The sequence below is a fragment of the Lepisosteus platostomus genome, chromosome 8, assembly GCF_059453375.1.
Source record: "Lepisosteus platostomus isolate fLepPlt1 chromosome 8, fLepPlt1.hap1, whole genome shotgun sequence".
Classification (NCBI taxonomy): Eukaryota; Metazoa; Chordata; class Actinopteri; order Semionotiformes; family Lepisosteidae; genus Lepisosteus; species Lepisosteus platostomus.
This window is the reverse complement of record NC_142618.1, coordinates 52,745,627-52,772,426: the sequence shown is the minus strand read 5'-3', so window position 1 is coordinate 52,772,426 and position 26,800 is coordinate 52,745,627. Positions and strand designations below refer to the sequence as shown.

At 39.8% G+C, this 26,800-nt stretch overlaps 2 protein-coding genes across 5 annotated transcripts in view; one reads left to right on the top strand and one right to left on the bottom strand.

Moving 5' to 3' along the window:
• Positions 1-10,076, top strand: part of myo10 (myosin X) — a 137,072-nt gene extending 126,996 nt beyond the window's left edge. For all 4 annotated transcript variants that reach the window (XM_088643911.1, XM_088643910.1, XM_088643909.1 and 1 more), the window contains 8 exons: positions 904-1,027; positions 1,723-2,020; positions 2,432-2,639; positions 3,762-3,898; positions 4,751-4,871; positions 5,889-6,344; positions 8,068-8,259; positions 8,862-10,076. In XM_088643911.1, coding sequence (XP_088500037.1) covers positions 904-1,027; positions 1,723-2,020; positions 2,432-2,639; positions 3,762-3,898; positions 4,751-4,871; positions 5,889-6,344; positions 8,068-8,259; positions 8,862-8,972 — 1,647 coding nt within the window. In that variant the 3' untranslated portion in view covers positions 8,973-10,076. The remainder of the gene's footprint in view (positions 1-903; positions 1,028-1,722; positions 2,021-2,431; positions 2,640-3,761; positions 3,899-4,750; positions 4,872-5,888; positions 6,345-8,067; positions 8,260-8,861) is intronic.
• A 1,319-nt stretch (positions 10,077-11,395) lies between these two features.
• Positions 11,396-23,226, bottom strand: marchf11 (membrane-associated ring finger (C3HC4) 11). Its single transcript, XM_088643919.1, has 4 exons — positions 22,263-23,226; positions 16,581-16,736; positions 14,317-14,509; positions 11,396-13,752 (listed from the first exon to the last, which is right to left on the bottom strand). The coding sequence occupies exons 1-4, from the start codon at positions 22,611-22,613 to the stop codon at positions 13,427-13,429; spliced, it is 1,026 nt and encodes a 341-aa protein (XP_088500045.1). The 5' UTR covers positions 22,614-23,226; the 3' UTR covers positions 11,396-13,426.
• Between the last annotated feature and the right edge of the window lie 3,574 nt (positions 23,227-26,800).

Below are 26,800 nucleotides of genomic sequence, written 5' to 3'. Positions count from 1 at the left end.
CAGTAAAATGCAAATGTTGGCAGGCAGTGTTTCATTTAAAGGGGAACTGCAATGCTCTTTTTATATTTCGGGATTAGAAAGAATCAGCACTGATGAGTGCATTTCAAACCACACAGTGGAAAGTAAAATGTACGCAGTGACTTGTAAAACCTCTAATTTACATCACGAAATAGACACAATTTCCAGGTATGCGCTGCGCCATATTCTCAACTCAGCTTCTGGTGAGGTGAAACAGAACTGTTACATTGTAAACAAGCATGCTTGCAAAGACACCTTTTTAAATCTAATAGAAATATTGCTCTCAACCTCAAGGCTTACTTGTTAAGTGTGCATGCGGATCACGTTGGAAACTGTTGTGAAATATCTGCTGCACAATCTGTACTTATTCGCTCATACATCACATTAGTCATTACAGTGACTAGTGAGCAGGAAGGGCCACATCACGTCACAATTTGTGGGAACTCTCTCTCTCGTCTGTGGCGAGACCAGGGGTTTGCTACAGCATGGCATCTTCTGTTTCTTTCACAAAGTTCGCGATTTTGCGCTTAATTCAAAATTTGTGAAATGTCTCTACACTATCAGTTAATTTATTTCGTCACCAAGATTTTAAATAGGTCTGAGAAAGTGCGGGTTTCTGTACATAATTTCCCTAAAAAACCTAAATGAATGGTAAAGATTTGAAAAAGAGAGGATTCAAACGTATTTTCATAATTAAGGTGTTTGCATTGTAAATAGTCTTCTCCTACATTCGGAACCATGAAACACTCAAACCTGCCTTCCAGTACAGGGTTGCAGAATTTGCGTCTGTAGGAAAAAAGAACATTTGGAATCTGTCCTGTGAATTTTTAAGCCCTGGCTCCATGCGCACTCTGTTGACGGTCACCCTATGTTTCCTTCTTTCAGGAGAACTGCTTGAATGCGGATGTAGTTGAGCAGATATACAAGAGGAACCCCATCCTCCGCTACACTCACCATCCTCTCCACTCACCACTCCTGCCACTCCCGTATGGGGACATCAGCTTAAACTGTGAGTCCCTTCTCAAACAACAGTGGAAAACAAGTTACAGTGGTGTTATCGGTGCTTTCTCTGTCTGGTGTTTTTGAATTCCTCATGAAAAACTTATTTTGAAGATAAAGTCTATATACACAAATGCCTCACAATATTACAATCAAATTCATAGAGAAGGCAAACTCATATTGTAAGGAGCCATTAGAGCCTTTGCTTCTTATTTTATTGATTACTGTATTCGCAATAATATCATAAAAATCTAGCTTTGTAACTCTGTTGTCTGTTGGATCAAGGAGTGGAACTACTTTTCCCGGCACCCCACCTACTGTATACTTTTGTCTGTGACTCTCCCGATGTACAGAAAGTATTAACACCCACTTCTGAACTGAGCTAATTTATCTGGACTACTCTTTACTACGGTTCAATAGGGTACATCAATCTTCAAAGGTACTGTACTGTGTTGCAGTACTGTATGTAATCAACAGATGATTATAGTTTAAGCGATCAACATTTAACAAAGTGAATTCGTGAACAGCTGTGGTTCAGATTACGGGTGGCAGTATCTTGTGCATCTGTATGTACTTATGTATTACTTAATACATGTCTAGAAACATGGAGGATAGGGATGAAGTGCAGCTGCCTGGGTGGTGGACAAAAGTGTTAATCTGCAGAGGCACCCACATCTGACCTCTTCCCAAATGATCCCTCCGCAGTGCTGCAAGACAAGGGCTACACCACGCTCCAGGACGAGGCTGTCAAAGTCTTCAACTCCCTGCAGCACCTGGAGTCGGCTGGAGACCCCATCCCCATCACTCAGGGCATCCTGCAGACCGGCCACGACCTGCGGCCCCTCCGGGACGAGCTGTACTGCCAGCTGATCAAGCAGACCACCCGGCCGCCCCAGCCTGGGGGCGTGGGCAACCTGCGCGCCTGGCACATCCTGGCCTGCATGAGCTGCACCTTTACCCCCTCGCGGGGCATCCTCAAGTACCTCAAGTTCCACCTTAAGAGGTAGGGGGCGTCCCGGGAGAATCTGGTGAAGATGAATGGGGATGTTTAAAAAAAAAAAAGACGCTTGTTGCAAACTAAGCCGTCGTGCAACTGAAGATGCTTTGCTTCAGATATTGACATGTCAGCACATTATGTTCTGGAAATTCGCTGTCTTTTAAAGAGTTGGTAGGGGTGTTTTTCAGAGCCCCAGATGGGTCGACAATATTCTGTTGAGAAAAATCATTTAGACTTCGAGTGTTTTGCCAGTTTAATTTTTCCATAAAATGTATAGAACAGAAGAAGATGATAAAAAGAAGGTGCCAATGGATTGTACACAAATTCATCCAAGAATCCCATGAAAGAGTTTGCATCAACCACATACAGTAGATTAGGAATTTGTTCAACAACAGAATATCGATTGTTACTTGACAGGACTCGGGAGCTCTTCCCGGGGACAGACATGGAAAAGTATGCAGCCTTCACTTACGAGTCTCTGAAAAAGACCAAGACGCGGGAGTTTGTGCCATCCCAGGAGGAAATAAAAGCTATCATCAGCAGGCAGGAAATGACGACCACTGTGTACTGCCATGGAGGAGGCTCCTGCAAGATCACCATCAACTCCCACACTACTGCTGGAGAGGTGAGGGCAAGGAGAGAGTCATTGCCAGGAGAATCAATTGCCTGAGCACGGGCTGTCGGAGATCAATACAGAAGTCATTTATCAGTATGTAGCTCTGCAGGCCTCTCCTAACAGTCTGGCTCTGTTTGTGTGTACAACCTCAGACCAAAGAGGACACTTGATGTCACTTTTGTTGGTGATTTGTACTTTTTCTGGCATTTACTAGCGTGTCTGCACCTTTTCTCACCCAAAGCACCTTTTCCCATCCATCTTTTCATGAGTCTTTTTTTTTCATTTTAATATATCTCTTAAAAAAGGAATACTCTGATTCAGGGGGGGAAAAAAAAACTTAATTTGATTCCTTGCCTTACAAAATGGGTAATGTATTCTTAGTAACTTGAAGAAAAATTGAACAGCTTCTCTACCTGGCATTCAAAATTCTCCTGGTGAAATGCACTTCAGAGGTATTAAGTGATTAATGGAAATATCAGCTTGCTGGATAACCTGGAAACAGAGACTGGTGGAAAAGGAGGCATCTCTGACATGTGGATATAGGGTGCTTTGATCATTTTCTTCTCAATCCATATCATACCTGAGAAAATAAAAGGATTTTTTTTGTATGTTCATTAGCGGGAAATATTAGGAGTATAGCAGGTAATCCTCAAATTAACAGTAATGTTGATTTTATGTACAGTAGATGCCTGTTCTGTCTATTTTTTTAGATGTTGAATTCTATACAAAGAAATAAACAGAGACAGAAACGCATGAATGGATGAAGAATTGTGGTTTCAGATAAAATTTAAGGGCAAGAGATTTTTAGAGGTTTTTTTTCTTTTTTGCTTTAGAAAAAAAAATTGCTGGTAACTGGTTTGGATGGGATAAAGGACAGCTGGGGGATTAGTGTCAGTATTAGAAGACAGATTAGTTTGAAATAAAAAAAAGGTGCGTTGCTTTTCTAAGAGAAAAATATTCCTGCAGATTGAAATTCTGTCTGAGCAGCTTTCTCTCTGCGATCATTCTGCCACAATCAATGTGTGACTTCTGCCTTCAGAATTAATCACCTCTGTGAAAGTGCAGCTATAATGAGAGTGTTGTGTTTGAAAAAGTTTGCTTTCTGCTTCATAACACGATTCTCCCTGGCAGGTGGTGGAGAAGCTTATCCGCGGTTTGGCGATGGAAGACAGCAGGAACATGTTTGCTCTGTTTGAGCACAATGCCACTATCGACAAGGCCATTGAGAGCAGGACTGTTGTTGCCGATGTCCTATCCAAATTTGAAAAGTAAATATACTTTAGATTGTGCGCGAGAAGTTGTCAGCTCATATATGTGGTTTATGGTGAAATAGTAAATGCTAGCTTTCTACCTTGGAAAGTAATTTTATCTCATCAAAAATAATCTCAAGAACTTTTTAAGGCATTATTAAAGTGAGATACATGTGGTCGATCTGAAATAATCCTATTGATTCAGACGTATTTTTATCCAGAAATATTTTTTTTAGTCAGTAATGAGCCCCATTTGGTAGACTGCAGTATTTAAGGCTATTGCATTTCTTAAGGTTAATGATTTTTATTTTCAGGTTTCGTCTACAGTATATAGCCTAATTCCAATTCCCCCTTTAATAGATGCATACAACATCATTTTTTCCCTTCTCAATGGTTTCCTTTACAGTTGGAATGCTTGATTGTATATAAGATACACTGCATGTTTATACAAAAGATATACGTGCCACAGAGCACCCAAAACATACTATATACTGTATGTGGAAAAACTGTAACTTCAAAAGATATTAACTGAGACAATCCTTATTTTATTATGTCTCAGTATCACAATACAAAGTGCTATTCCATGTTCATACTCTCAGCCATCTGCTTTCCTAACACAGAGGAGATTTTACTAGTTTGATGTCACATTTCATTTTCTTTAGTTGTATTTTCATTTGCCCGCTGACTGCTCCTTTAGCTTTGTCAGCTGTGTTGAAAATGAAAAAAAAAATTAACTTTTTCAGATTATTTATTGCCTTGATATATTTTGATTGAAAGGAAGTTGCATTGCATATTACCTCTGCCTTATAACGTACAGAATGACATTGCAAAAATATATTCAGTTATTTATATGTGGATTCTGTGTTTTAGGCTTTCAGGAAGCCAGGAAGAAAGTAACAAGGGTTGGAAATTTTATTTCAAACTCTACTGTTTCTTGGATACGGATAATGTGCCTAAAGACAGTGTGGAATTTGCATTCATGTTTGAACAGGTAAGAAAAGAACTTAGTTAAAAGAGACATTTCACAAAGCCAAATTACTGCCTTTTTTTTTTTTACTATGGAGGCCTTTATTTCTTCCACTTTTGGAAAACCAAACATCTAGAAAATAAAAAAAATGAATGCAAAATAATGAAATGTTGGTTTTACAGTCAGTTCATGTGAAGTTAATAAAAACGTTTTGTATAAACTCTTTTGTTACATCCCATCCAGCCATTTTCTTAACTGGTTCATCCAATTCTGGGTCACTGTGGAACCGGAGCCTATCCTAGCAAGCAACGGGTACACCCTGGACAGGACGCCAGTCCATCGCAGGGCACACACAAACACACACACTCACACTCCCAGAAGCCAATTAACCCGCCAGTATGTCTTCGGACTGTGGGAATAGACCCACACAAATACAGTGTGAACATTGAAACTCCATGCAGACAGCACCCCATGCCACCATTCCACCCACTCTTTAGTTACAATAAACAATGAACTGACTCTATCTTTACCATAACAAAACTGTGCCTTGTTTTGCAAGAATGAACAATAAAAATAAAACATAAAAGATGATGTTACCTAGAGGTACAGATGTACAGTATAAAATTTCTAATGTTCAATGCAGCCAGACCTACAGTCATTCAGTGGGTCTGATGCTCAATGGATCTCGATGTATCTTGAGCACTTGGAGTCTGAGATGGTGTTTTAGATATGGGTCCTGCATGTGATCTGATAGCACCTAAAGGTTTTTTTCTCCATCATTCTGGTACAGTTAAGTCTGTAATGGAGAAGAGTGGTTAGGATGATGAGTAAATTTGTCTGATGGGTCTTCAGATAGTGAAAACCCCTATGGGAAATGCCTTATCCCATACTGCCCAGGTCACCAGATCGAATCTCAGGTAGCTGTTTCTGAATGTATGTGAGAACCATATCTTCCCTACCCATGTGTCTTTTTTCCGAGCCATGCAATGCATACGTGCGTCTCCCTGAAAGAACTGTTTTTCCCTGCCTGTCATCTCGCAGGCCCACGAAGCGGTCATTCGAGGCCACTACCCGGCCCCCGAGGAGACCCTCCAGTTCCTGGCGGCCCTGCGGCTGCAGTACCTGCTGGGGGATTTCAACGCGCAGGCCTCCGTCCCCGAGATGGAGCAGGTCTACCCCATGAGCCGGCTGCGGGCGCGCATCCACCAGTCCACCAAGACCTTCGCCCCGGCGGCCGAGCGGGCCGAGAAGAAGCGGGCCAGCTTCCTGGAGGGCACCCTGCGCAGGAGTTTCCGCAGCGGCTCGGTCAGCAGGCAGAGGCTGGAGGAGGAGCAGATGCTGGAGATGTGGGTGAAGGAGGAGATCGTCGCGGCCCGCACCAACGTCCTCGAGAAGTGGAAGAAGCTCCAGTCCATGACCCAGGAGCAAGCCATGGTGAAGTACATGGCCCTGGTGAAGGAGTGGCCCGGTTATGGATCCACTCTGTTTGAGGTGGAGGTAAGCGTGCCCCCCCCCCCAACCCCCGTCGACAATTATCAATTCAGGTTTCACCCGCCGGCTATGGGGGTTACATTCCTGCCAGCCCCCACATTCTTCAAGAAGACGGTAGGTCAGTACTTGAGAATACGGGAAACAGAGGGTTAGCTTCCTGCGATCCGTGGTCCACTCATCAATGGCTGACGGGACTCTCACTTCTGCCTTAGAAATTGCAATGATAAAAACGTGAATATCAAAGGAATGAAAGTGATGTAACATGTGAAAGTATTTGAAATGTAATTGACAGACGTCAAAATAGCAGAAGAGCTGAACACACTTAAGAGGTGCATTGAAATAAAGCGCATGGGCCACTGTGAAAAATACGCAACAGAACCACCCAGCTGGGTGGAGCGAGCTTTTCCCCACTGTTGGTTCCCCACCGCACCCGATACAGAAAATGTGCGCGAGCAACTCTCAGCAGTTAGTGAAGGAAACACGTTTATCCATCTGGAGATCAGGGACACCGTGCTGTAGGAGATGCTGTCCCACGGATGAGCTGTCAAACCGAGATTCAGACGACCTGGTCAGTAAAGATGCCATGGCACTTTTCAGCAGAGCAGAGGTGTAAACCCCAGTGTGCTGGCTGATTTCCACTCTGGCTTTGCACAATCTGGCAGCTAACGCAGCTCGTGAAATAATCCCTCACTCCTCTGCCTGACCTGCTCTGCGGTGCGTCTGCTGGTGTTGAGTGGCCACACTTCAGTGGAGAGTGGAGTAGGTCTCTTCCTAATTGGGGTCCACTCTGCGATCTTGTGGAATGAAAGGCATCATGGCACTGCAAGCAATAATGCAAATTGAAAACAATTATTAAGAAACTGCTGTTCAGTATTAAACATAACAAGAAATATCTCCCTACTGTGTGGCTAATGATGTTACTGAACTATTGCATAATTAGTGTCACCACAGGTAAAACTAATTCCGAGCCACTGACAGTTGTAATACATGAATATCACAGCTACTTAAATTTCGAGAATTTTAAATAGGTCACGCTGCTGAGAAATCAGTGCCACCAACAGAACAATGTGTCACGTCTTTGCAACTGCCCATTCAATTTTAACAAGCCATATATATTTCCCAGGAAAGCTAAATAAATCAGTTACTTAATTATTATTGCATCAGTTTGTCATTTGATTTTTGGTACTTTTTGCCAACAGTGAAATGATAAATAAAATTAAGTTGTATTTCATTTTAGATGAATTATGTCGTAGTAATGAATTTTTAGCGATACAATATTGCTGATCAGGCAGTTATTCTAGTATTACCAACATCCTGTTACATTTTATTGCTTATTTAAAACTTAAATGAAACTTATTTAAATTTACCTAGGTATAGGGTATGAGTGTATATGTGTGTAATGCAGGGTATTACACTCAAATTTTAGATTGTCTCTGTAAAGAGAGCTGATATATCATGACAGCTGATGTCACCAAGAAAACAAGACAACAAAGGTGCTTTTTTTCAGAAATCACCTCAGTCATCCTTTTTTATTTTCTACTGGTCTCCAAACTGATTACTTCTTCCCCCGTCAAACTATATGTAAAATAATGTAAGGAGTGCTTGTTTTCTATAAATGTTGCAGTTTTCAGAGTTGATCAAGCGGTGTTAATTTCAGTTTTTTGTATATGTAAGCATTAGTTTCCTTCTTTAAGTGATTATTACCAATGGAACTGTTACTTCTCTCCAGTCCAGGGAAGGTGGATTTCCATCGGAGTTGTGGCTGGGAGTCAGTGCAGAAGCCATCTCTTTGTACAAGCGTGGGGAACCCAGGCCTCTGGAAGTCTTCCAGTATGAACACATCTTATCTTTTGGAGCTCCACTTCCAAACATGTATAAAATCGCAGTGGAGGACAGAGAGCTTCTTTTCGAAACTAGCGAGGTACGTGAGTCACTCGCCTCTGTACTGTAGCTCAGACTTTTTTGCTTGTTCTGTAAGAGTGTTTTTGCGATCTTCCAAGTTGTACATTTAATTGTTCAAAATGCAATTTCATGTTGCGAGTCGAGTCCTGCAAGGGTACCAGTGAATCCTGAGATGCAATGCAAACCAGATTTTACCGCTGTGCATCGTTGAAATGAATACCTTCCTCTTGAGTGCCACTTGTATGAAAACTGGGGGAATCGTGTTGGATTGTCAAAGGGGCTTTAAATGAGCAAGATTCCCATCACAGACATTGCTTCTCACATTTATAATGCAAGCTTCCCTTTCTCAATTACACCCCATAACTCTAAAAGGATAAAGCAGTACACCCGGAGTCCTGGTGAGAGTAGGCTATCCACATCTTCAAGCCTGTTAATCATTTTAAGAATGATCATACTGTGTTTCTCTCCTGTTATATTAAGGCAATTGAATATACTTTCATAGTCGGCAAAGGTGCATCAGCCTCCAGCAGGTTCCATTACTGTGTAGTAAAAGTAAGAAGCTATTCAGAGCAGGGGGAAGCCCGCTTTGACCACTGACAGTGTCCTGTGGTGTGCTTGCAGGTGGTCGATGTTGCCAAGCTGATGAAGGCCTACATCAGCATGATTGTGAAGAAGCGCTACAGCACGACCCGATCAGTCAGCAGCCAGGGCAGCCAGTGCAGCAGCAGATGAAGATGCCCTTTGACCTGCCTGACCTTGCTTTCTAGGGGAGAACTGGTGCAGTGGCTGCCCCTTTTCTGCTATCCTTCCTCAGGCCTCATGCAAAACTGTGCATCAAAAACACAGCCTATTTCTGGACACGTACTGGCAATACCTTTTTTAATCAGAGTTAATTTAATACAGAACTAAGGTATTTAGACCTATGTTATTAAAAAAACTAGGGTAACTGTAAAGTCTTTTGATTTCTCACCTACAGTATGTGAGCTGCTGGCTTTATGGCACTATTCCACTTCAAATTACTGAAGAAATGGAAAGAAAGGCTAATGTTTTGCGTGTGACACGGTTCTTTGTATAACAGGAAAGTCTAGTTTGACAGTATCTCAGCCAGCAGAATGTCCACAGATTGACAGTCAGATGGAGAGGAGAAACCATTTTTCAAGGTGCCTGACACACTGCATTGTCTGTCTTAAAGTTATGTCTGTGGAAGTCTAAGAAATGTTAAAAAATGTATTATGTTCCAAAGCTTTACTAATTTCTGAAGAATTGTGAGAATCCAACATTGCCAGCAATGTAGCTGTTACAAAAGTGCCTTATTTGTCTATCTAAACATTGTATGCTTAATTCTCTCAGTGGAGGAGAGAAGCTCTTTTCTTGAGCACTTACAAATTTAAGTGAAAGACTTCTGATTTGCAAGCCAAGTGCTCCATGTGGTAGTGATTGAAAAGGTGCTGTATTCCTCACCCTGTTGGTAACATTTCAGTAGAGGGCTGCTGGCAGCCTTTTCCCCAAAGAAGCTAAGGATATCTATTGTTTATCCTGTGCCTTTTTTTGTAAAATATGTACACTTACTTTGTAAGCTATATTTGTTTTAAAGTTTTATATAATCAATGGTTGTATATTTCTAGACAGAAATTTTAGCTGAACTGTGATTCGAGGCAATCATTCAGAAACTACGTAGCTCCCTCTCTTTAACTGAAAAGAAAGTTTCATCTGCTTTAGAAGAGTAACATCAGCAATATACTGTAAATGACAGCAATGACTATTACATGTATTATCTGTGTTATATTGTTAAAGAACAGGTCCTTAACAAGCCATTAAATGCATATTTATCTTCAATGAATGTTTTTTTTAATTGTACAAACTGTAAAGTAAAAAAAATGTACAGTTAGTTTAAAAACTGTAAAACACAATGTGAGAAATTTCAGCAGCAGTTCCCCTCAGACTTCTGTTATTTTCACTATATAGCTTACTTTACAAGAAAATTACTAAGATTGGAATGATGTCCTCTGCTCTACTTTGTGTACATTGTTTTCTGAAAAAAGATCCAATCAACTTGAAGGTGTACAGTAAGTGCGTGTGGAGCTCTATAATATAGTGAACAGTTTTAAGCACTAAAATAATTTAATTGATTACAAAATGCACCAGTTTATAGCCTTATAACGTACAACTCAAATCGTTGCTTTAGTCAGAACTGCACACGTTTTCTTTTACTGTAGTTAAACTGGAAGGGCAGCAGGGGAACTCTGTACTCAGGCAAGATGTTCCTACCTTAAAAGCATTTACAGTTATAAAAAAGATCAATATAGTTCTGACTTTTGATAGTGATCGAACAGTACAGTATTGTTGCATACATCAGTGCTTTACCTGAGCCTTAAGTACAAACCCCAGCAGTGTAAAACCTAGAAGATAAACATAAGATATAAAGGGCTGCATTCATACAGTTTTTAAGTCGTAATTTGTATCTGCCTAGTAAGAAAACGACACAGTAAAGTTTGTCTCTTTTAAGGTGTTAATTCAAGAGTTCTGCAGGCAGATAAATATTTCTTTCTGCTTTTGTAACATGTGGAGTTAACATTTGGAGTGCAGTAAGCTCAGCATGGTGGAAAGACTGTGATAAATATGGCCCAGAATCAATTTGGAAAGGGAACGCACTTGTTTTGTAACTTGACTACTAATTAGAAACAAGATCTCCAGTTAATGTAGGTGGCAGCATTTACAGAAAAAGTCCTTAAAAACATTTTCAAGAAATGCACGTCTGTTACAGTATGTAGTCTACTTCAGGAATTTCAAAATTGTTCATGTGCTGCAGTACCTCACATTATGAGGCTCCTGTTTGGGTGAACATGCTTCTCTCACACAGTTCATACTGAACTATGCAGCCAGATTACATCACTGACTCCAGTCCTAAGACTTTTCTCTTTTGAAGGTGGTTGATACTAACGAAGAGATGGCAGATTTGCATAAATGAATTATACAGTGATTCAGAATGTGAGAAAATAGACAAGAACACAGCATCTTAGATCTGCTTATTTGTAATTACATTAAGTAATGACTTTAAGCTTTTGTTGCAAATGTATTTGTGAGGCCTTTAAGTGTTTATATCACCAATACAACACAGAAATGAGTATTTTTGTTAAAAACATCATTTGCATAGATTCATCTTTATGCATTTAATTTTAGGAATAGGTTCAACAGTTCCTGGGTTACAGACAAAATTTCTATCAAAAGTGGTGACATTTTTCTTCTTTTATAGGTTTGCCTTACAAAGCAACAGCATACCACTCATGGATGTGTATTGTATTTAGATGAAAAATGACAAAGTTAAATTACATATTGTAAGTACATTTCTCAAAAGTGTTTCTGCTTGTATTTATTTTATTTTTTTAAATCCTATATTTTGCTCCAAACCCTTTTAGTACTTCTATCATGGGGGATAATTCCTTTTTTAAAAATTGCAGTTGCAAGTAATTTGTATAAGGTAATAGTTTTTTAAATTAATAACAAGGTAAGAAAAGTTGCTTTTAAGGGGAAATGTATTACTTTACATAGTAACTATATACACACTACATACATTAACTGTAACTGCTGACTTTTTAAAATGATTCTCCCCCAATATTGTCATAGTTTCCCTTGCTCTTAATTTGCAATTGTAATGTATTATTTAAAAAAATACATTATACAATTATTTTCCCAACACTGCTTCTATTTGCTAATTTGGGATATTTCTTTACCCCCCCTCTATATAATCGAAATATTGGTAACACTTCAGAGAAAGACACAAATGTAAGACACGTAAGTGCTAGTTATACATGAATTATACTGTATACCACTACTCAAATGATAATCAGGCTAGGCACTTCCTCAGGAACTGATACATTTTTAGAATACAGTGAACAAACCCACTGCACAGTCAATGTCAAGAACAGTCTTTCACATTAAAACATTTATTTCCAGTGTCATCAAGGGCAGCGATTAGTATTTCTTTTTAACTTGAAGCAAAATTGTGTAAGTGAAGTGACGGGAAAAAAATATATACTTGCTGAATTGATTGTTGATTTACTTCAACATTGATGTCATCATTGATTGTTGAAGAAATGTTTTTGCTGTTACTGTTTAGAGAAAACAATCCCATTGGCACTTTTGAAACATTTTTTACATTTTACCAAATGGGAAATACTGTTCCTTATCTCTTTAACAGTGTACACTGACCTTTAACCAGGTTTATTTGCACTAGATCCATACAAAAAAAAAATGTTAAAGTAAATTGGTCATTTTAGTAGCTTATCTGTTATCTGTTACTTATGGGCTGGAGCTTTTGTGACACAGCAAAATAAATTTAGGTTCTATTTTGATCAATGTTTTTTTCAACCACAAGAAGGGATTTACAAGTACTGTAAGGGTTAATGCTTGAGAGTAAAGCTTTGAATAAGACATTAGGTGTGGATTAACAAAGAATTGGCAGTGTTGAAGCAATTACTTTATTAGGGAACCATACTCTGACATTCTCCTACTTTCATCTCTTGAATCTTTGACACAATTTCAAACACAGCTATCATTGCAACATGTCTTTGTTGTACTTGGTTTGGGAAAGGCTGATGAAATTTCGAAATGAACTCTTCTGTTGAGGAACATGTTGTAATAAAAGAACTGAGACCACGAGACTAGATTACTGGTTCTGTGTACCTACAGTACAATAGATACACAATATTGTATATTGTGTGGACCTTGCTCCAAAGCACGTCAGAGGAACAAGAAGTTGCCCCAATGTAAATGACTGAAATATACTATCGTTAAACTATGTAAAGCACCAAAAGGGATTATTTAGGACCTATCTGTCACAGTTTAAATCCTCATTGCACTTTTGTTGAACCAAAGGACCTCTGCTCATATACTTAAAAAAAGTATAAGACCCCACTTGGGAGGCTACACAATTTAAACGTACTGTGAATTATATTACATATGTTTGTTTATCTATCAAATTTATTTTACATTCAGTAGCAATATAAAAAAAGAGTATAATTTTCTATAAAACATATTAGCTTTCACACCCCACCACAACCTCCAAGTGCTACATAACCTTCAGCTCGGCAGCGCTTTGACCCGCTGGCAGGATAACGCCATTACACGTCACGTTAGGCCACTGATGGAGGCAGTCACAGTTGAAGGGAATCAAAGGAGGATGACCTCTAGACCGAGGTCACTCTTATCACCACCTCCCCGGAGCTGTTGTCTTCGCCGACGTCCTCCTCGGTCGTCAGCCTGGCACACAGCCACAGTAACGCGTAGCCACAGTGAGAGCGGTGGGCCCCGATTCGGGTGGGGTGCAGGGAGTCCCTCGCTCGGAACGTGGTGAGGGGCAGCCAGAGGGTCCGGCTGGCCGACGACTCCCCGGTACTGCTGCTCTCCTCGACATCGGCAGTCTTATCGTAATTCTGCACGTCCCAGTGCAGATTAACGGCTCGCCAGCGCTTGAAGACTTTATGCACTGCCGCCCCTTCATGAATAATCAAACCTGAAAGAGATCAGTGTGTTTGCTCTTATTTGTTCTTCGCAAAGATTTAAACTTTTAACTCGTTCACCCTTATTGGTTTCAGTGTTTTAGCTTGTCTTTTTTTTCCCCCCTGGTTAATAATTGTTCGAGGGATTTCCTTGCTTTAGCTACCTGCAAATGTTACTTAACAGTTGAGTTCAATGCAAAAGGAAAAGTCAAAGACTGATGTTGTTGTAACGACGTCTAGTCTGCATTGCATACATTATGCAGGTGAAATCACTGTCTTCTAGGCGTTTCTTTGTTTCTTACTCAAACTCTGGCTATACACAAAGCATAAATGAGGAGTGAAGCAATCTAAAATATTGTGTTTGAGTTTACTCAATAAGCATTACAAGCACCTGCAAAACACCTCCTCAGCTAGATCTCCAGCTATCTATCTCATGTTCATATCAATTTTCTTATATTTGGTTCACTGGGAATTTAAAGGCTAGTTGAAGTCTAACCTGCCTGCAAACTCAGAATTAAAACTTTTTTTAAGCCATATATGTGATGGTGTTATTGTTCAGCTCTTGTTTCTCCTCTTACCAATGCACACCAAATCCATAAAGCCGTACATCCCATAACAGATCTGGAAGAGGATGTCTCTGCGCTGCCAGATGGCATTGGGGCTGAAGGCTGACCACAGAAGCCAGGAGACACTGGCCACCAGGAAAAGAGAGCCCAGGAACACAGCAATGATCTGTACTTTTTCCACCAGCGTGATGGTGATGGGCTGCCACTGTAAAATGCACAAATGGGCAAAGATCAATTCGTGCAGCATTTTTTTTTTTACTTCAGACCTCTTCTTGGTAATTCCAAAAACATGAAAGATCAGAATTCAGAAGACTGGTCACCAGTAAGTACTTTATAAACTGGTCTGGAAATATTTATCTTAGGGAAACAAAGCACACTGGTGTGTAGCATATAAGTTTTATAAGGCACATGATTTTTTAGACTGATTGAGATTCCTGGTGTTGAAGTAATTATAATATACGAAAGGTTCAAATGTAACCTGCCACATACTGTATGTGGAAAAGAGGGACAAATACTGAGTAAACCCCTCTAAGTGCCGTGATGTTATTCATAACGTGTGTGCGCTGTGGGCCAATGTTTTCCTGTCTAGCTCTATTGTGCGCTGAATCCCAGCAGACAACCTCCGGAGGAGTGGGAAGAAGAACAATGAGTCAGATGGATTTGAATTATATTTCCAGCGATCCATGTTAGTTGATTGTGTGCCAAATCAATTATTTGCAGGCAGAAAAAGTGGAGCAAGTGTGGAACTGGAGCAAAAAGCTACATAAGTCATCCTGTCAGTGTGCCTGTCCATTCAGAATGAGGCTAGAATCGACACTTCAAGTGGTCAGGTAGTAAGATATGCAGTCTTTATAATAAACAAAATAACCACCTGGAATTCACCATCCAGTAAAGTAGTTACTGTATGATGATTAACAAAGACAATCATGCACCAAATTTAAAGAGTATTTTTCCACAGCATAATTTCTAGCATTTATATACTTATATAGCATTTATATTTATACTTTTCATCCCAAAGTATTTTTCGCATACAAGAGAGTCGCTCCATCCACCATTGAAGTATAGTCCCAAGCCGGGTGACATGCGGCATCCAGCAACTCCACTGCACAGCAGTTCAAGTAGAGAACTGAGGGAACTGCTGCACTAATTGAATTGAGGAGCCTCAAGAAGCCCAATGGATCAAACCCAGACCGATGCTGTCCCTTTGCAGTGTGCATGCCTTTTCCTTTGAACACGCCCTTCAGTGACTTAGTCTCCCTAGCCCTGATTAATGAAGGATCTCACCCCCAGCACTACACTCACTTGCAGTGTGCATATCACCCCTGTGGACTGTGCCAGTAACCAATCAGACCCATTCTTTCCAATCACATCTGTATGTTCAACACAATACCTCATCTCCTCCACTTTTCAGCAAAAAGGGCAAGTAAAAAGCATAATTGTTTTGCCTATGAATAAAATAAACTGATGTAATGGAAACACAACATGGTACAGGGCCATTCTCTTCATAAGCTTGACCAACGTTTTAAAACATTAAAATATTCATGGTGTCCATATATTTCCAGTTGATGGACAATCCAGGGAAATACAGACAGAGGCAAAGTTGTGGCCATCCAACCCCAAGAATTGTATACAGTATGCTAGCACAGTAAGACTGCCAGTACTCTAAAGGGACAATCCACAAAATAATGCTAATAATGAGCAGATTCATTTTCTCCACCTCAAAGTTTTACAGCTGTCAGATTCTTCACATCGTGAATATTATTTAAATAATTTCTTTCCCATCAGCCTATTTTTTACTTTTTTAAAGATGTCAGTGCTCTTAATTAACGAAGATTTAAGTTGCACGCTTAATTACGAATACATATTTTATCCTCTTTAAGCTGCATATTGAGAAGAAGCTGAAGATAAGGATTCTCTGTCTCTCAAAGGAAGATTACATTGAGAAATACCCCAGTGCCTTTCGGCTGGACAGCTTTTAATGAACTGATAAATGCCACCTACTGCATAAGGTTCATACACCTTTATGCAGTTAATCAAAATGAGAACCATTTGTTAATAAGAATATTGGTCACTGGGGGCCTGTTTACAAAAATATCTTCTTAATGCCTTTTTTTTAATTTTATGAAAGCCTGCTCATGAATCACCTAGTCATATGCCATCACTTTAAGAGCAATTTATATCTCCCTTAAGCTCATAGAGAAATTTAATGCTCATGACCTGCAGCTGGAATACAGTACGTGTAGAAAATGAGACAGTGTCTCTCCTGAGTACAGTACCTGACAGGGCTTCTTCCATTTCATTGCTATCACATGGTATCTGTAGCAGCAGAGTTCGCAGGTCCAGGACCCCCTCTCGCTGATCCATTTCAGAAGACACTGCTGGTGAGTGTACCTCACCGACCCATCACAGCGGCAGGGATTCTGCAGGTCCCCCTGCAGGCAGAGGAGAATCATCTGTCAGCACAATAGACAAGTGCTCTATTGAGGATGGCATAATCCACTGCATTTGCAGGAAGGCCATAAACAGAACTAAAAAAAAAAACACAATTTCTAGTTTATGGCCACGGCAGGTGTTCGCCAACCAAAGAGATTACTGTTCAGATAAAATCTCAGATGTTAAATTCCCAGTATAAACATTAATTCCTCTAGAAGTCTTCAAAAAAGCAACTTTTGCACATACAGTACAGGGTCATATACAGTATATTTCTCGGGGCACTGAAATGCGTGAATTCGCAGTCTTTTCTACACCAAAATAATCGAAAGATCTTTTTACTCTGTAATCCCTTTTCGTTTACGCAGCATCTGTTATAGTGTACATCACCTCCTTTATTCTACAGGACGTAACTGAGTTTAACATCCTGCATAGTGGTTACCCAACATATTAAAATTGTACTTTCAGGCAAACTGTAACAACTGAACTCTCCCTGTAAACACATTTTAGAATTAAAAAATTGTAAGAAAGAGTTTAAATTTTGGCTTTTAAGTAGTATCCATTTTTAATTTTAAACTTAATTCTGGCTATTAAGTAGTATTGAATCGGCAATGTCTAATTCTTCATATCTCTTGTCTGTTTTGTACCCTCAGCCGCCTTAGGTGGGACTATAGAATATTCTTGTTTAATAAACTTACCTAAACTACAGTCTAAATTCTAGATTGAAGAACACTTTCTACTCCTCATTATCTCTGCCGGTGATCTTTCATGCATATTGTTCAAAGCGGCTTCTGTGTTGAAAATTCATAATTGAGCTGTAGTAAACCTCCTTTTTTCAGCATGTCATGCTTTTAATAGATCACTGTTTTCAAGACATCTTTCTGCTAAGCAGTGTTCTGGAGTCCCGATTAATCTTAAATATTAATTTTAATTCTGCTTTGCAAACAAGGTAAGAAGACAGCATATCCTATCACATCCACTAACAATAAAACTAGAGAGTTTCAATCTAAAGGAAATACAGTATATTGATACACATTGACAACTCGGTGGAACTGCATTTAAAACTGAGAATAGTAGGTACTATTTCACTCAAGGGGTTGTGGGAATATGGAACATGGTACCCAGCCATGTTGTTGAAGATGAAATCCCTGTTTTATTAAAAGAACTGGTGGATGAGATTTCCTCGAGCTAATAAAATACTGGGTCCAGGTCATGTGATTTCACAAAAAAAGCCAATCACCCATTGGTTGGTATTTGAATTAAAGTTACTAAAATTAGTTGATTAAGAACCTGGATAAATAAGCCTGCCTAAAACCATTTTTAATTAATAAAATAACAGGAGAAGATACACATCCATCTTGAGCAATAAATAAGCTCGTTTCTATAAGCATGCTTGTAGCAAGTCTGTCCGTCAGAGATATTGCCCAGGGAATAAGATGTTCTGCTCCAACAAAGAGCAGTCTAATAGAGAAACAGGGAAATAGGCTCAGTAAGGGACAGGCCGTGTGCTAAAGGCAAAAAGAACATGGCTAATCATGCCACCTCAGCACCATTACGTCAATTTGATCTATCTGCATAATTGTTTCCGGACGTCAATGTCTACAGCGCCAGAAATTCATGGAAGAAGTAATCTGCACATCAGCAGAAAGACTTGGCTTGCTCAACATGAAAATATCTCCATGTTCAATGGCAGCATGCTGATAGCTGTGAAACGAAATTGATGTCCTTCAAGAACAAGACAGCATCTGAGTTGGTGGCAGAGAGAGTGGTGGAGTCTTTTACTTGCCAACAAATGCTGTTTTGCCCTTCACAGACTGAGGAAAGAAATGATGCATTTAGACGCATGGTGAGTTTCATTCTGCCTGTGGCACTGTTCAAGCCAACCAGTAGGCATCTGAAAGCATGAAGATGTGAGGAAGAATTTTCTTTAACACAACGGCTTTTGTGCAGAATGAGGGAAACCCTACTGCTCAGCATTACAATAAGCACATTTGCACTGGCATTTCTGACCTGGCTTTTGCATTTACATGTCACCTTAACTGCATAACTTCCTGAGTTACTCTTCTGAGTTTCACAAGCACAGTTTCCACAGCAGTTTTAATCTCACTCAATTATATACAGTACTACATTATCCGCTGCAGCAGTCAACAGAAAAGAGAAATGGTTCTACAATATAGTAAATTAAAACCTAGGTTTTCACACACCTGTTCCTCTGATGCTATAATCTGTAATACCTGCAGTCCCAGCAAAACAATAGATATGTTCCATAAAGCACATCAGTCATTAATCTGCATGCATTCACATAGCCAGGATGAGGTGTATCAGGTGTGTCCTGATCAGAACAACCTAATCAGTTGCTCTGTTTCAGTAGCATGTACCATTTTTACGAAAAGAGAGAAAATGCTACCAATATATATACATAAACCTGATCAGAAATGGCAGTGTGGTGGCAAAGTCCTGGAGTCTCTTTGCAGGTGTCAGATTTGCAGCAGGCCAAAACAAGACACATGGGATTAAGGGCACAGTGTCAGGGTAACAACGCAGGGGGCTCGCCATCTTTTTTTCTGTTGAACTAAGCCGCACAGAACATCTGTGAGACTAAGTAGGCATCGTCCTCAAAAATGAGATTACACAATTAGCCCATATCCTTCCCTATATTGATTTTTATGTACTCCCCTGTGGTATTTTCCCCCTTCTGTTTAATGTTTATGTTTTTTTTACTTAAAAATGTAATGATATTTCGTTCAGAAAAAAACAGGAGGCATCTTTGACTAGTCCAGCCTTTACCAGCTGGCTGCAGCTTCACAGGAGGACTGCATGCCCGCTCTACAGAGGACTGTCCAGAGCCACTGTTACACAGGTCTGTGCTCAGGGACTCCATGCCAGAAAGTAACTTGGTAAGGGTTTCATTTTCACAGTGTATCACATTTCACTCTTTATAGATGACGTTACTGTGATCTGTATTTTTATTCACTTATTCTGTGGCTTTCTTTGAAAGCCATTTTAGAATATTTGCGAAAATCTATTAGATCTGAGTGCAGCATTTCTTTTGTGCATATATTACATGAGCATGCTTGTTCTTTTTTCTTACAGTAAAAATATCGAAATCGTGCAATGTTACTTTATCCAGCTGTCAATCACACCATAGCTGTGCGATTAACATACAATCGTTGTCTTTTCCTATTTCTTCTAGATCTTTCTAGTTGCAGTCCAAGTACGTTCTAGATCTGATACACTTTGCTGCTATAAGGGCCAACTTCATTTGAACAATAAGCTCGGCAATGCCGCCTCCTTGGGCTCGAAGTCAATGCTCTGAGACAGCCTGGCAGCTCTCCTGGATGTGCAATCCATCACAAGGAAGAAGTGCTCATCACTTTCCTCTAAGGCAACAGTAAATGCCTCCTCTGAGCTCAAACAGAATGTCCAGAAGAAATCAAACAATCATTACCATCAGGAGGCGAGGAAGGGGAGAAGAACTGAAAGACTGATCTGCTAATGAGCAACTCTCTCTCACTGACTATAATTTTCCCCAATAGGAATAACACACTCTGCTTATTTGGCATCTGTCACATTCAGTCAGGTTTATGCAGATTCTTCTTCTAAGCAAAAAGACAAAGCCTGATGTAGCCAGCTGCTCATACAGTACTTCATCATTGAAATCCTATGATCAGGATTACTGTTAGGCCTAACTCTTAGTGGCAGTCACATGGAAAGCAATGAGCATCCTTAGAAATTCCTGAATTCATGGCAGGTACATACTGTATGGTATATGAATGCATTGATTAATAATGTAATGTATCAACAGAATATATGCAATAGTTTTTAAGCTACATTTTCAAATGAGCTTTGTACTGTATAAATCTTCCCCATGGGTGCATGACCCAACATGGACTGCTGTATTTCTAAATTTCAGAGGATATAAAAGCACATTGTTTAAATTCCCTTCTGATACAGTTAGAGTAGTTGGAATAAATTATTTTCATTTTTATTTCCTACTATCTCAGTTGCATTAAGCTTATATCCAGTGTCAGGTTCAAACAAGTTTTATTGTTTTGCTTCCTAATAACACAAGTCCTTTTTTCTCTGACTGATTTTTTCTTTTTTCATTATCCTATATCTGTTGACATCTTTAAAAATGCGGGATTAAACTTTTTTTTATAACAATTTAACAATTTGTTATAAACAATGTTGAACGGCATTAACTTTGAACAGAATGCTGGGTCTAATTTGTTGGCCCTTTTCCCCAAATTAATTTGCTTTATGAATTACAGATAATGTGTATTCTGCAAATATTTTGGACGCAATGTAGACAAGACATGACTGATGATTATTTCATTTACTATTTCATAGCAAATATAATTCATCTACTCCTACTGTGCTACCATCCACTTTGCGATTGCATCATATCTCATATCTATTTCCCATTAACCTACACCTTGAGGAAAGAGAAAAAGATAACACAGTGCTAACCTTTGTCCTTCTGCAGTGTATTCATTGTTCTTAAAACCTCAGTGTAAAACGAAACTTTTACAAAACTCATTTTGACAATTTTGCCTTAATGTTAAAGAAATAACTCTTGTATTGTGCAATTCTAATAAGCTACTGCAGAAACCACTGACCTGATAAAAAAGAATTTTCAGGTTTAATCTTTGCATGAACTGGTTTGACAAACAACAGACATACACTGTTATGTTTTCAAGCTGTAACATTTTTCTAAAAAAGGAATAACGGTTACAATTTGTTTGACATGGAGTCTAAGAGCCCCCTGCACGGTTCAAGAAACCATATCCCTGAACTATATCAATTTTCCAATCCCTCTATCATTTGTTGCTTTGAAAGTTTTGACATCTTCGAGGGTGTTCGCGCATTCTTTATTAAACGGTAACATTCGGGCTGAATTAACTTTGCTGGCGCATTTTGGTGTTTTAGCCCTATGGATGTATACTAAATGTATATGTATACACTTTGGATCACTTGAAAAGGATGTTAAATCATTAGCACCAGCGCTGTAGGCTCCGGTTATTGTGGATTTTTCCTTCCAACACTAGATAGGGCTAACCTTTCACGACATATTCACTAGGAGTGACTGCTAAAGTCCAGTTGAATGTCTAAGCGCGCACCAGACCTACAATGAATGGGAAATTTAAATTACTGATGTTAAAAATTGTTTTTAAAAATCCCTCTCAATGATGTTAGGAACTGCAGCGCCTCGCTCCCCAATACACCTACAGCCACTTGATGACAACGACAAAACAAGTAAAATCCGTACAGCATGGTTGCACTTAAAGCCAATCTGAACGTGAATTTTCTACAAATACATTAATAAATGTTGGGTTTAACGAGGCAGTATTTTTTATGTTTAGGAAAAGAAGACTTTGCGGCGCTGCAGCGCTGAACAGTCGCTGTCTAAGGTGCTGAAACCCGGCCGTGTGGCACAGCGCAACATCCAAGACCCCTGGCCGGACGGCGTTAATGGCTTTACGCGCAACCACCCACGTATTTAAAAAGCATGTGAATCGGCACCGTACCTGCTCGGCTCCTTGGAAGCAAATCCTGCAGCTCGGCGTGGGGCTGCAGTTCTCGCTGCTGCAGTCCGAGTGAAGCGCTTCCGCTTTCCCGGGGCTAACTGCGCGATCGTATTCCCCATCGTGCACGGAGTGCCCTTCCTCTGTGCATCCACTCTGTCCTTCTCCCGGGTTTATATCCACGGATTCCTCACCTGCGCTTTCTCCGTCCCCCACGGTGTCGCCGGTGCGATGATGTCCCTCCAAATCGCTTGTCTCGTGGTCCTCTTTGCTGGTCTGAATTTGTGCAGCGCCTCCCAGCGGTCCTTCTTGAGCACCCCTGCAGACCGGACCCGCCTCTCCCTCTAAGCTCATAGTAAATAAATAAAATAAAAATAAAACGGCTTTCTTCCCCCCCCAAAAAAAAACAAAACCAAAACGCTTCACCGGGCAAATGTCAGCATAGCCCCACGGATCTGAAGGCAACGCTGCAACCCCGACCGAGCTCGACGCGCAACAAATGACCTTACAGCAGTTCGGCAAAGTTGGAGGAAAACCGACTCTTCCATGTGCAGTCGGGCTGGTGGTTTGACGGTTGCTCTCCTGGCAGGTTCATATCCAAACAGACTGCAGTAAGCTGGCTGGAAAACCGACACCGTTCGGATCGCCGGTCCTTGCACCCGGGTCGCGTTTCCAAGGAAACTGGGAATTTAATAAACGCAAGATAAACTTTCACGGCGCAGGCACGCCGGTCGGTCACACGCCGAGACGCGAGGAACCCGTCCTGGAAGGCTGTTGGTGTGGATGTTCAACGATAAGGGACTGGTAACAGCTTGAGCCGGTCTGATCTCACACCGGGCTTGCCGTAGGTAAATTCTGCAGGAGCTATCCATGCGTGCAGCGGGGGAAATTGATACGGTGCGGTTAACGAGACCTCTTTTTTTTTTTCCTAGGGGAAGGTCTGTTGCTGACCCAGTGACACTTAAGGAAGAGGTGGTCTGTATGCCTGTCAGGCTGTGCGTGTCGTGTAGGGAGAGAGAGGGAGGCGGGTGTACGAGTTGGTATGGGTGAAGTAAGGGGGGAAAAAAGAAAAATTAACCCCTTTGTCTTCAGAGTCAGGAAGCTATTAACGATTGCTCATGCATGCACATTTTTATTATATTAGTATATACAATTCGATGCGTTATTTGTAGTTTGCTTTCACAGCAAAGGTAGATTGCAAGTGAAAAGTCATACATTTTAAAACAATAGATCTTTTAATCACAGAAAATCAAAAATAAGATAACCCGGTTACGGGATATGACTTTTATCCAATGAATATGCTACATTTTAATTATCTAGTTCCAGCAATTAGGGGACTTTGCGATGCGAGACTGTCGAATCCTACAGCCATTTATAGCAGGAGATACACCCATCTCCTCAACAGATATTAAAGCATGATGGTGCATTGTATTTTCGGCTCACATTGAATTATTTTGAGGTCTCAAAATTGCATTTACATGTTATGGCTTCCTTTCTGAACACAAATACCAATAATGTTAAAAAGGTGGGGCTTGTGAGGTAAAATTGCTGAGTTGTATTTAGATATTCACTGTAAACATGCCTCATTTATATACATCATATGCTTTCTATGCAGTGGCAATGTTATAGCATATCTTATATTTTTGTCATTCTACTGAGAGAAATAGTTATTTTTTTAAAAAGAGCTTCATGGACACAGCTCTTCATATTTGTGAGAAGTTACTATAAAGGCATAAGCTTAAATCCTAAGTACCACAAATGCTTCTTCAGCCTCATGTGGAACAGTGCCATTTCCTGTCATAAACAGAATGGAACACTTGCAGACTGCCAGATGACATCATATTAATTCTGGCTTGGTGGATCAGTTACCCAGCTCCATGTTGATGAAAGCATTAGTAAATCCTCTGTAAATAACTGCACCTTTATAAAGGGGATTGTTTCATTGTTGTCTTTTGCAGGGGAGCAATTTAGACTTATTATTTAGACTTTTTATTCAATAGAAGTTCTCATTCAAATAACGTCATCAAACATGAGGAACATTAGAAAATGCAATCTCAGCAATGGATATCGTATCACAAACCTATTATTCACCAAGATGTTTTTTATCGTTTTATACTGGATGGTCTTGTGACGGAGAAATCAGGGTCCAAAAATGTAACAGCAAGCATATTCTGTGCTTTTTTTTTTTTCAATAAAACTCATTTAAGAGTGGATCATTAAATTATACAGCTAATTGATTTTATTGTTTCAACACATTTCAAAGTAATAAACTGACATTTAATTATCAGCTCCATCAGAGGAAAAGTTATTGAAATCAACTAAAACTCTTACAAATTAGTTCTTATTAGCCTCTTTTAATACATTATTTTAAAAATACTTAAAATAGGTATTCAGGATATAATACACAAACTGATTTTAATTTTAGAACGTTGGCTTATTAGTTTTAAAATAAAATTACTAAATGCATTGTGCCAAAAAAGCAACAGAGCAAAATCAAACTCTAGCAACACTAACTTCTGCCAAAATCCAGCTTTGCCCTTTTTTCAGAACTCAGGCAACTTCAGGTGAGATGAAGTACCACTTGTACACTGTAATCATATTTTGTTCCACATTTCAGCATATGAGATGGTTCTATTTATTGAAAATTATGGAATGGGTTCACGTTTTTCTAAAAAAAACAAATTCCTGCCATTCAAAATTAGCATCACGACTAACTGAAGGAGAAAGGGTTAAAAACTCTGCTGACTTTAGGAACAGAAAACAATGGCAATACAGTCAGTGGAGCAGCTACCATAGGACAATACAGTAACAGCGCACTAAAGAAGGCCTGTACATGATGATCTCTAATACAACTGATTTTAAAATGACATGGTAAAACAGTGACAACCTGATTTACCTGATTACATGACAAGGTTCTAAACCATCATGGATTGGCTTATTAAAAGCCCAATTTATTTCTATATAGCTCAGGGTGAAATTCGTCTTCAGTCTTGGTCTGCTGGTTATATTTAGGCTAGTAGATTCTCCCTCTAAAAAGCCACAAAGTGCTGTTCGAGTAAGAGAGGAAGCTAAAGAGGCCTTACTGTACATCACAAGGAAGTGTACTACTTACAGCAGGGTAACGTTAATGTGCACTAATGCAGGAAAGTAAATTATGACTTGTGTCAACGCATTACCTGCAAGAGCAATCAATACCAGCCTGTAGTCTGTACAACAGCAGACTTTGATTCTGAAATTGAAATAAAGAATCTTTGGCCATTTATTGCCATGTCAAATGATGCATTACGTAAGCTTACTAGTATACATGTGTACTGTATAGACAGAAATGACCTGAATCTGGCACAGTCACAATGTTCTGTTGATATAGACTGCTCTGTACCTACCTACAGTGCATAAGGATCAAATTAAAAAGCCATAAACAGATTTTTTATTAAGAAGGAGTATGAGTAAAAAAATCTAAATGTAGGACAGAATCTTTTTTCCCCTGAAGCATTTATCACAAGGTTACCAGACAGCTCTAGTTATTGTCAAGGCCCTTTTTTCTTTTAGCAATGCAGTCCATTTATGAGGATATGGTTAAATACATGTCCACTGTGGTTATACAACAGGTGGTGCTAGATATTTGCAGCCAATATAGGAATCAATAGGATAGATCGCTAGCCCCTCACAGCTTCTTGTAAATGAAAGATTAAAGTAAAAAAACACCATTAGCATCAGCTTTGTAGATCAGTAAACTGAAGGTGAAAAGCTTCCGGTCACGATGACTAATTTACTTCAGCGCTTTATAGGTTTGTTTGACTAGGACTCAGTGTTATGTGGGAGGGGTTACTTTGGTGAAATGGGTCCTTAGCAAGAAAGATAAACACAAAAGAAAAGCATTCACAAAGCAGTGAACACAACTTGAATAAAACCCCTGGGAATACAGGATGGGTCTCACTGGCACCGAAGCATGTCGTCAATTCAGGTTGTCAGAGATTTAACTTCAAGCAGGAATTGGAATTTTTTTTTTTTATAGTGGCCAGGGGTTTGAGGTGAGTAACCCCAAATGCAATTTAAAAGCCCAACAAGGGGTATTCCACCAGATATTTCTTTTTATTCTTTCTTTTAAGGTTTTTATGGGAAAAGGAACGCTAACTTTGTATGGGCTTCCTTAGCCAGAAAGTCAATTAACACATTGCCCTTTCAGCTATCAGACGTCTGCATCCCTTCCCCAGCTATGTCTTCCAGTGAAGTCAGACTGTGTTTTTAGACTAGCCGTGGCAGAGTGCCTAACCGATATTTAGAAATACATTGATCTGTTAAGGAAGTGGAAATCCTGCCAAAGACAAAAAGGCCATAACCAAATGGACTGAGTCATTTGTTATCCTTCTGCTCTGTGGCAGCTCAACAGTAATGCATCCGTCATTCAATCACCCCCTTAAAGCTGCAGCACACCATTTCCCCAGCTAAATTAATTGTTGGGCAGGCGTAGAACAGTAGAGGGGTGTCAGTTAGTGTCTGAGTTTCGGTTTATGCTTTTTTGTCTTCACCTTGAAAAGGGA